This window comes from Sinocyclocheilus anshuiensis, unplaced genomic scaffold (assembly GCF_001515605.1).
Source record: "Sinocyclocheilus anshuiensis isolate Anshui unplaced genomic scaffold, SAMN03320099.WGS_v1.1 scaffold50, whole genome shotgun sequence".
NCBI lineage: Eukaryota > Metazoa > Chordata > Actinopteri > Cypriniformes > Cyprinidae > Sinocyclocheilus > Sinocyclocheilus anshuiensis.
Window position 1 is genome coordinate 1,994,674 of NW_015542382.1, and position 10,914 is coordinate 2,005,587.

Here is a 10,914-nt window from a genome sequence, read left to right on the forward strand (position 1 = left end):
GAGTGCATAAATGGTTGAATTCATTTGCAATGGATGCTCAGAGTTCAGTTCTGATACAGTATATTCTTCATTTGCAGGTTAAAGAACGTGGTTTCACTCGAGTGCACTCCCTCAACAATGTTAACAGGGCCCTGCAGATCCTTCAGAAGAACAATGTGAGTTAATTGGTTCAACTGGCTGTTTTACTGTTCACAGCTTTTGGAATTTCAATGTTTCGGTTGAGCTTTTTTAATAAATGCAAGACAAAATTATGCAGAAGCAAAATTTCCAGTTTGATAAGGTAATGGTACTTATCCATTTCACAGACATAAAAGCATTTTATGCTTGATAAAATGTAGTGAAACAACCAGACAGCTTGAATATGTGTTTGAAGAACCAAATAAAAGCCAAGTAAGATCGCAAATTATACAGATTGGTTGAAGTCATTTTCCCGCAAATATCAAACTGCTGATATCTAAAACTGACGTGGCTGAAGTATGTAATCTTTATCTTGTTTAAAGTCAACTTATAATCAAAACTGACCCTGTTTACTGTCTTAATACAAAATCCTGGTCGTATTATGTGCAATGAAGGGTCTTACGTCCCATCCGCTCCATTTCTAGGTTGAGCTGGTGAACATTGGAGGAGCTGACATTGTAGATGGCAATCATAAACTGACCCTGGGGCTCATCTGGAGCATCATTCTCCACTGGCAGGTATGAGAGTTCAATCCAGTGAAATCAGACCCACAATCTTTCTGGTTTGCCTTCAAGGACAGTAGAGCACTAAAGGACCTTTATCATCCATTATGTTATTCTATCAAAGGTTTTATATGTAGCACATTTGCAGTGGACTGTCATGTGCTTATCTGTACAGGAACTCGTTTCCTCTGTTTTTTCTGCTCATCTGATAAGGTGGCCCTACTGTGGTTTATGTTCAGAGCTACTGATGTCATCTTCTTTCAGCTTATGTTGGCGGTAGTTAAAGGAATAAGGGCATTTAAGACTCAGTCTGTAACGTTTCTGCATTGAGATTCATTCAAAAAATGTGACGGATTAGTTACTATCATATTCATTTAACATGGAATTTACATCATACTCCTAGATATTTTTAAGTTTGCCATGGTGTTATAATGTTACATAATGGAAATCTTTATACACTGTTAAAAATGTTGGGGTCATTAAGATTTATTTAAAATAAATTAATATTTTATTCAGCAAGGATGCATTACATTGATCAAAAGTGACTGTAAAGACATTTATGATATTGGAAATATTTATATTTTATATAAATGCTGTTCTTTTGAACATTCTATTTATCAAATAATCCTGAAAAATATATTTTTTAGGTTTTAAACATTGTTAATGATCAGAAATGTTTATTGAGCATCAAATCAGCATATTATAGTGATTTCTGAAGGATCATGTGACACTGAAGACTGGAGTAATAGCTTTGCCGTTACAGGAATAAACTACATTTTAAAATATATTTCAAATAGAAAACAGTTATTTTATATTGTAATAATATTTCTATTAATAATGATTTTATTGTATGTTTGATCAAATAAAGGGGCTTCTTTCAAAACTCGTACAGAACCCAAACGTTTGAATGGCAATATATTACCACATTCTTGTACCTGGTATTTACTCCTAGGCATTTCAAAGAATCTCATGGTATTACTTTGGTTCACATTCAACCAGGATATTACCCTTGTACATGCAGTATATGTACCATGTACTGAGTGTTATCACATATTTTTGTTGTGCTTATCCTCTTAATAAAATTGTAATCATAAAATCTGTCTGTAAATATTAGCTTTATGAGGCCTTGTTGTTATATTTGTCACTGTTCTGATAAATGTGTATATATCCTGTCCTTTGCCGTACAGGTTAAGGATGTGATGAAAGATGTCATGGCAGACCTACAGCAGACAAACAGTGAAAAGATTCTGTTAAGTTGGGTCAGGCAGTCTACTAAAAACTACAAAGACCTCAATGTGGTCAACTTCTCCAGCAGCTGGGCCGATGGTTTTGCCTTCAATGCGCTCATTCACAGCCACAGGTGTGTGGGGTTGTTATTTTTGGGTGCTTTTTTGAAAATCACAGAAATCGTTGGTTTCACGACTAATGAAATTGAAAATGAATGTCTTCTATTCATTGGTCATAAACTGCATGGTTGAATACTGGCTTGGCCTAAAGCTATTTTTGAAGCTGATTATGGCTTATTGTTTTTCTATTTTTCTGTGTAGTACATTTGGGTAATGAACCAGCTGTTTCGATCTGCTTTTAGCTATTTCAAGCATGTGCACGGAAAAATAATTTATGTTATTAACTATCCTATATTAATTACATCATCCGCTTTGTCTTTTTTGCCAGGCCGGAGCTGTTTAACTGGAGTGTGGTGGAGCAACAGGATAATGCCATTGAGAGACTGGATCACGCCTTCAACGTTGCAGAGAAGAGTTTAGGCATCGACCGACTGTTGGACCCTGAGGGTATGACCTTCTCCTTTCTTCTTCACGCTCACATTAGCCTTTGAAGTTTTTCTGACTAATACAGACAGGGCTTTTTTAGTTTAGTTTTTTGGATGGGAGGAAACGTCTTGTTACATCAACATCTAAAACAGAATTTCATCACATAATTTATGCCATGGGGGTTTTTACCACTTATGACTGGTTCTCTATGGACAGATCCAAAGGAAAGCGATCTAATATACAGTATATGCATGATGTTTCTTTCCTACGCATAAATCCATAAAGAACATGTATAGATATATAATTTAAATAAAAGTTATATGATCACTGCCGTTCAAAAGTTTGGGGTTTTTTGAAAAAAATTCTTTCATGTAGATAATAATAAGAAATGTTTATTAGCATATTAGAATGATTTCTGAAGGATCGTGTGACACTGAAGACTGGTGTAATGATGCTGAAAATTGAGCTTTGCCATCACAAGAATAAATTACATTTTAAAATAGAAAGCAGTTATTTTAAATTGTAAGAATATTTCACAATATTGCTGTTTTTACTGTATTTTTGATCAAATAAATGCAACCTTGGTGAGCCTAAGAGATTTCTTTCAAAACATTTCAAAACATTGTATCAATCCTAAACTTAGTATTACACTTACAACATTCTTTTAAATACAAAGCAATGTTTGCAGGGATCTTCTGCTTCTCACATTCATCTAAGACTCTAATAATCTCACATATGTCTCCTCTAGGAGTTAGATTAATTAAGTCAATTAAGTCATTGCTTAACTCATGGGCATATCTTTTCGCCATCACAGATGTTGCTACAGCTCATCCAGATAAGAAATCCATCATTATGTACGTCACCTCCCTGTTCCAAGTGCTGCCCCATGGCGTGAGCATGGAGGCCATCCAAGAGGTGGAGACCCTCCCTCGAGCTACAGTAACCAAGGAGGAGCACTTGCTCTTTCAAACCCAACAGCGTTACTCCCAGCAGGTCAGAGGAACACACACTCATAGACGCACAGTTTTGAACAGTGTGCAGTAATCGTAATGCATGGACCCATTATCTCTGGCGCCACATACGTCTAATATGAGAGCCTGAGACTTCTCTGGTTTCAAAAAGTTTTCAGACGCTCTCAGGATGTCGAATGCACCTCTATCTCGTCAACACACTCTGCCAGCTGACACTGAATTATGTTTTGTAATTTGTGATCTAATTTTGCCTCTCTGCATTCCAATGTCCTCATCGTCCTTCTCACTGCCATATCCAGCTCATTGCTCCATCACTCAGCTCTCCTCAATATTTCCATCCATTTTTTGTTTGCTTATTTCAGTCTTTCTTGTCTTCTGTACCTCTCTTAGATCACAGTCAGTGTGGCCCAGAGTCGTGTCCGCAGCCCGTCTCCCTCCTATAAGCCTCGATTCAAAAGCTATGCCTTCACTCAAGCTGCCTACGTCAAGACGCCTGAACAGCAGAAGTTCCTCACCACACAGGTTGGTCATTGTTGACTGCTGGTTTTCCATATCATTGCCAGGCATTGCAATTTGTTTTTAGTGTACAACAACCTCAGACTGATATCAGTGCTGTCACGCTTTAAAAAAGCTTGTTCCAAATGTATTATATTGGCCTGGCAGACAGCAAAACTGACAAAAAAAAATGCCATAGATTTGCAATGAGGAAGGGACCTGAGGGATGTTTCAAAGACTTGGGTGTGGGCTTTTTTGACTTTAAGTATGGAACCGTCCAGAACAACTGCACAGCACACACAGCACAACACACAAAAAACTAGCATTGTGAGCACCACTCACATTTTCTTATGTGATGTAATCTTATTATTATGTAATAATCTACTTTATTATGTAGTATTTAAAAATACAAACATTGAATATATGACATTGTGTGTTCCTGAGATACTTTTATCTACATAAGGCATCTCTGTTTGACCAACTTCCTGTTTTAACAACCAGTCTAGTTGATGGAAAGCTGCCACAATTTTACATTTTTAGAAGAAAATTTGAGTAGTGCTTCTGAAAACAGTGTTGTTATTTTTAACTTAAACTAAAGCCATTAAAATTGAGCATCGCTTTAGTTCAGGCAGGCCACATCAGTCAAACTTACATCAGCTGACAGTCAGCTGTTTCTGACATGTACCAATCCAGTTTTGACACCTATCACAGTGGTCTATTTAAATCCCCATTCAGCCTGGTTGCACACCACATCTAACTCCCCCTCTATCATCAAATCAGCTTGAACCTGTATTATAATCTGATATCTGTTTGCGATTTTTTTTTTTCAGCTTTACGGTAAATTACATTGTATTTTGCCCTGTTTACAACAAACTCATGTTAAACTGTGAACTGTAATATGTGTGCATGATTACTGGATCTGTTCTGTTACCCCAGGGGGGTTTGACTTGCTGCTCTCCCTACTCTGTCCAGGCATGGCTGCATGGACAGGCGCGTGGACTTTGCCCAGAGCAGAACCATACCGCCAACACTAATTGTATGCATCATTATTATAATAAATATACATTTGACAAAAGTGGTCTTGACTGAATTTATATTTGGAGATTGAAATAAAGCTGAAAAAAATACATGTAAATAAAAACTTAACTGTAAAAAAAACTGAAAATATGACAATAAAAGGTCATTCAAAATATTAATAAATAGTATATAAATAATACTAAAATAACACTGTTGTAAAACTCTAGGGTGTTGCGGGTGGCTGCCAAAACCTTGCTATGTGGTTGCGAAAGTATTCTGAGTGTTTTTTAACATGTTGTTGTGGGTAGTTTCTGGGTGGTTAGTCACCCTAAAGATATTTTGGTCCCCAAGATATGCTTGAGTCATATGGTCTCTTGTGGTCTCTTCTTTACTGTCAGTTTGTGGGATTTTTTTGCCTGGTCGGTCAGATGAAAATTGTAGGCTGAAGGTTGCTTAGAAAAACCTCTGTGTGATTTGAGGTTTTATTGTCCACGGCGCAAATGGTATGACAAGTTATACACCGAATTTGAATACTTATGGTTAGGTATTTGTACCATAAGCACCACTAATAAACCTTGTGCTAAATCATAACTCAACACCATGAGGCCCCTCACAATCTTCAAATTCAATCTGAAAACACCCTGATATTATCAGTCAGCCAGTGCATTTCACTCAAGCACATAGGAGGACAGAGGGTATTTCCCAAAGCAGGAAAAGAAAATTAGAAGGCTAACTTTAAAGATCACCCAGCTTTTGAGGATGAAACAGCCAGAACTCTAGGGGCTTTAGCGACACGCGTGTGTGTACCCACGATTAGCCAACCACTCCTACCGCCTCATTGCCAATATGCTCTTTAGGCAAGTCTTGATTTAATGACAAAAACTCTATGTTTTTATTTTTTTTAAATCCATACATCATCTAACCCATTTGTTTCCCGTCTATCTGCCTGCAGTCTCCAGACAAGCCCGATGAACTGCGACCGTCCCCCAGTCCCCTGCAACAGGGGCTAAATGAGCTGGAAAGCTACCAGAGTGCTCTGGAGGAGGTCCTGACCTGGCTGCTCTCCGCGGAGGACGGCTTGCAAACACAGCCACCCATCTCCTCTTTTGTCGAAGAAGTCAAAGAGCAGTTTCACACCCATGAGGTAATTTGCTAGTTTGTGTTTTAAAGCTTTTGAGGTTGAGGTAGATAAGCGTGTTGATGATTCTGCTGGCTTTTCTCAGTTGGTGATGTATTGTTTGAAAAAATTGGCATTCATTTCCATTTTTTTAAATGTAACACTAGAACAATGATTAAAGTTTGATTTTTGTACTTATTAGAATACGTAACTGGATTTTGGTTGAAAAGTTGAATGTTGAAAAGTTGGCATGAAATGAAAGTTCACTGTTTTCTGATTAGTTATTGATCTTATTGTAAACGATTCATCCAAGATTGTTTACTTTTTTTTTTTTCTTTTCTTTTCTTTTCTTGCACTTAATTAAGATGTCATTTATTGATCTTCCCGTAAAACAACTTCTTTCTGGTGACATATGTCTGCCTCCTCCAATCATTTAGACTACTAAAACCCCTCCCCTTTCTTAAAATCAACTTTAGTTTAATTTAATCAACAACCAATGGATAGAACCAAGAACCCTACATTTATTACTTTTTCAATAATTCGTTTTACTCTGATGTATGCCACAATAAGGAAGAAAAGATCTGTCGCTGATTTTGTTAAATTCAAGCTTTAATGTAATTAGTTCTGCCTTCAGATGTTGGAAGGATCCTTTTTAAAGATATGGGCACATGAACAGTTAACACAATTTTGCACAGTTTTGAAAACTCTTTGGACCATCTAAATTAGGCTTCCAAATTTCCAAGTGTGAATCATATGTGAGGAGGAAGCTATGGCTAAACTAGCTATAATTAGTTGCTAATGTTGACTGTACAGTTTAGTTTATTTAGTGTTTAGCATTTCGTGTCACTGACACCAAATTAGCACATAATAATGCAGTGCTTCTGCTGAATTGATAAATAATAAGCAGAAGTAAAGTAGTTTTGTTCCTGCATTAAACAAGTTTCCTGTCTTTATCGGTAGGTGTAAAAGAGAGAAAGAAACATAAAATTGTCGAACCAAAAATCACTTGAATCCACATCATGTCTCAATTATGATGTCAGAGCTTATAAGTAGGATCTTTTCAGAAGGACTAGTACACAGCTGTCATGTTAGGTTACTGGTTCAGAATGCTCAAAAACAGTGTTGTCATTTCCTATGTCTTTTTAGCATGGGCAGACTATAGAGATTCCCTTTAGAGGTGATCCAGGAATTGCTATTAAAGCTAGCTGTATTTGTTGTGATTTCATGAGCTTTAGCTGCCATATGACAGTTTCGGATTCCTACCTAAGCTCAGAGTCTTATGATACGACCTTTGCCCAAAGTTGAAGGCCATACAGAAAAATACAAGTCCAGGCTGTCCTTTTACAGCTTTTGTTGAGCAATTAGTTTATTAAATAAAAAGTTAAGACTATTCTAAGCAACAGTTACACATTAGTTCTGTCTAAAAATAGCCTATTATTTTTGTACAAACTACAATGTTCTTCTTCATACATTTTGCATGTTGCTCTAAAAATGACTCGTAACTACCCATACACTTTAGATTTTGTGTATAAAGTTACATTTAAGTCTGTATTGTCCCAGAAATGCTCTTCAGTTGACACATCTATATATGTTTATTCAGTATCTGACATCTGGTCAGTATAAGACTGATGTTTTACACTTGTGTGAGACGTATAGGAATGGCTCTAAATTTGGACAGGTGATTAATTTCTTCAAAATAACTTTGAACCCAAAGGGTGAAGGATGCTGTCTGAAAGTTTTGGAACTAAGATGTATTGTTCAAGAAGTTATGGGCTGTTATTATTAACCCAGATCTTCATATGCCCCCCCGTGTTTACAGTCTCTGAATAAATCAGATTTCTCCATTCGTGACAGATGGTAATTATAAGTGTTTCCCCTCAGTTTCATATTCCAACATCTTTTAGAATGGTTGGTCTGGGAGTCAAAGGATCAGACTGTGCCTTGCGTGGGTGTGAATTGAAAAGTTATCTGGGGATATTAAATGACTGAGAGAATGGCATGATATAATGAGTGAAAAAAACTCATTGAGGGAAGTGTTAAGGATGAAAACATGTACAGAGAGATTTTTTTAGATGACAGTGCAAACAAGTCAAGTCACCTTTATTTATGTAGCGCTTTTAACAATACAGATATCAAATTGCCAGAGTTTTGAGAACAGAGATGTTAAGAGTTCTTAAACTCTTTATTATTATATTATATTATAAGCATACTATTTGTTTAACGCCATTTACAGTGTACATGGACTGTGTTTAATAAATTTTTAAATATATATTTAAAATTTTAAACTACTTTCCAAAGTTTGAGGTCATTACATTTTTTTAAAGTCTTTGAAAGGAGTCTATAAATGCGCTTAAATATTATAACGATTTTTAATATTTCTAATTCAATATACTTTAAAATGTAATTTATTCCTGTGATGGCAAAGCTGAATTTTTTTTAGCATCATTACTCTCTTCAGTGTCACATGATCCTTCAGAAGTCATTCTAAAATGCTGATTTCATGCAAGAAACATTTCTTATTATCAATGTTAGAAATAATATTTTTGTAGAAACAGTGATGCATTTTTCTTTGATGAATAGAAAGTTTAAAAGAACAGCATTTATTGGAAGTTTTTTGTAATAATGTCTTTACTGTCACTTTGGATCAATTTGTTGCATTCTTGCTGAATTGTTTTCTTTCAAAAAAAAAAAAAAATCTTACTGATGTATATCATATATATTTCTGTTTATGTCTGTCCAGGGCTACATGGTGGAGTTAACGTCTCATCAGGGCAGCGTGGGCCGGGTTCTCAAAGCAGGAAGTGTGTTGTTGTCTGGAGGGCAGCTGACTGATGATGAAGAGAGGGAGGTGCGGGAACAGATGAATCTGCTCAACTCTCGCTGGGAACATCTGCGTGTGGCCAGTATGGAGAAACAGAGCAGGTGGTCACATGTTTGCACGATAAGCCTTTAGCCAGGAATATAAACCTGTCACTTTTTACAGAAAGACCTTTGCTGTTTACAACGTTCATATAACTGATGTTTTGGAACATTTATAGGCTTCATGAGGTTTTGATGGACCTGCAGCACCAGCAGCTGAAGCAGCTCTCTGATTGGCTGGACACAACTGAAACTCGAATTAAAAGAATGGGAGCACAGCCTTTAGGACCCGAACTTGATGACATAAAGCGACAAATTGAAGAGCAAAAAGTATGTACTGTATTTTTTTGTGGTTTATTGATAATCAAAAAACAAATAAGTAAAGACACAATTGTCCCTACAGCTCTTACAGGAAGATCTGGAGCTGGAGCAAGTGCGAGTGAACTCTCTGACTCATATGGTGGTGGTAGTAGATGAGAACAGTGGTGATGGCGCCACCGCAGCCTTGGAGGAAAAACTGCAGGTAAATGTTGTCATTGATTTGCCCAAGCAGAACAGTGTTAGGCCTCAATCACACCGAATGCGTTTTTTAAGTCTGAAAACGCGAGGTGCACCGCACTGCTTTTTTTTTGGGTGACTTTTAAAAAGAGCTTTTTTATGTTGCTAGGCAACCACCAAATCAACTGTCCTGTCAGTCTAATCAAAGGATTATAGCGCGAACGCTCTAAAATCTTTGGGTTTTGCTGTTAAGTAAACTGTCATATTAGCAGAAACCTTAAAAAATACAGCTCCGGGTAACCCGGCGACAGACACCAAAAGTTTCTCCTCCATCATTGCAGTCTCTGGCCTTTCTAAGCAATGGTAAACTTTCGTCACCACAACGGAAGGCCCACCTCTCCATTCATTCGATTGGACAATGGAAAAAATTGTCCGCTTTTCCGCTCAGAGTTGCCTTTTTTTTTAACCACAGGCACTCCTGCAAAAACGAGAGGCGCCCGGGGCACATAAACAGCATGCAAAACACTCACTGCCAACAGAAAACAATTTAAAAAAGGCGCCTCTCACTGCAAAAAACGCGTTCTGTCTGATCGGGGCCTTAGGATTAATATTCTATAATAAACCAAACCATGCCTAGTTAAGTTCATGCTGTTAATGTCTGCGATTGACATCCACATTTATCTAGAGGTGTAAGTCTCGAAAAGTTCTGTTCACACAGCAGTTTACAACAGTTTCTTGAAAACTGTCTGTATGAACGTGCAACTGAAGTCAAGCCTGTATTCTATTTGACACTTTCACCTATAAGCATAGTGATAATGACTAAAGTGAATACCAATGAATCTGAAAGCTGAATAAATAAGCTTTTCATTGATGTATGGTTTGTTAGGATAGGACAATATTTGGCTTAAATACAACTATTTGAATATCTGGAATCTGAGGGTGAAAAAAAAAATCTAAATATTGGGAAAATCGCCTTTAAAGTTGTCCAAATGAAGTTCTTAGCCATGCATATTACTAATCAAAAATTAAGTTTTGATATATTTACAGTAGAAAATTTACAAAATATCTTCATGGAACATGATCTTTACTTAAAGGGTTAGTTCACCCAAAAATGAAAATTCTGTCATTAATTACTCACCCTCATGTCGTTTCAAACCCGTAAGACCTTCGTTCATCTTCAGAACACAAATTAAGATATTTTTGATGGAATCTGAGAGCTGTCTGACCCTGCATAGACAGCAACGCAACTGAAATGTTCCCAAGTCCAGAAACGTAGCAAGGAGATCTGTAAAATAATCCATGTGACATCAGTGGTTCATCCGCAATTATACGAAGCTACGAGAATACTTTTGTGCGCAAAAGAAACAAAAATAACGACTTTATTCAACAATTCGTCACCCTGTGGCCATTTTGGAGAGTATCAGCTGGACGTAAACAATGTATGCTGTTCTGTGTCAGCTGTGTCATGCCGGTACGCTGTTTCCATTCAGATCAAATCACAACAA

General features: G+C 36.9%; 2 protein-coding genes across 2 annotated transcripts in view; both read left to right on the forward strand.

Annotated features, from left to right (window-relative positions):
* LOC107692682 (utrophin-like) overlaps positions 1–701 on the forward strand; it is a 13,544-nt gene extending 12,843 nt beyond the window's left edge. Inside the window, exons 5-6 of the mRNA XM_016491847.1 lie at positions 78–155; positions 603–701. Coding sequence (XP_016347333.1) covers positions 78–155; positions 603–701 — 177 coding nt within the window. The remainder of the gene's footprint in view (positions 1–77; positions 156–602) is intronic.
* LOC107692624 (dystrophin-like) overlaps positions 623–10,914 on the forward strand; it is a 101,683-nt gene continuing 91,391 nt past the window's right edge. The window contains exons 1-9 of the mRNA XM_016491777.1: positions 623–695; positions 1,868–2,040; positions 2,355–2,473; positions 3,267–3,445; positions 3,814–3,945; positions 5,888–6,079; positions 8,793–8,974; positions 9,091–9,241; positions 9,315–9,434. Of these exons, the coding sequence (XP_016347263.1) occupies positions 1,880–2,040; positions 2,355–2,473; positions 3,267–3,445; positions 3,814–3,945; positions 5,888–6,079; positions 8,793–8,974; positions 9,091–9,241; positions 9,315–9,434 (1,236 nt within the window). The 5' untranslated portion in view covers positions 623–695; positions 1,868–1,879. The remainder of the gene's footprint in view (positions 696–1,867; positions 2,041–2,354; positions 2,474–3,266; positions 3,446–3,813; positions 3,946–5,887; positions 6,080–8,792; positions 8,975–9,090; positions 9,242–9,314; positions 9,435–10,914) is intronic.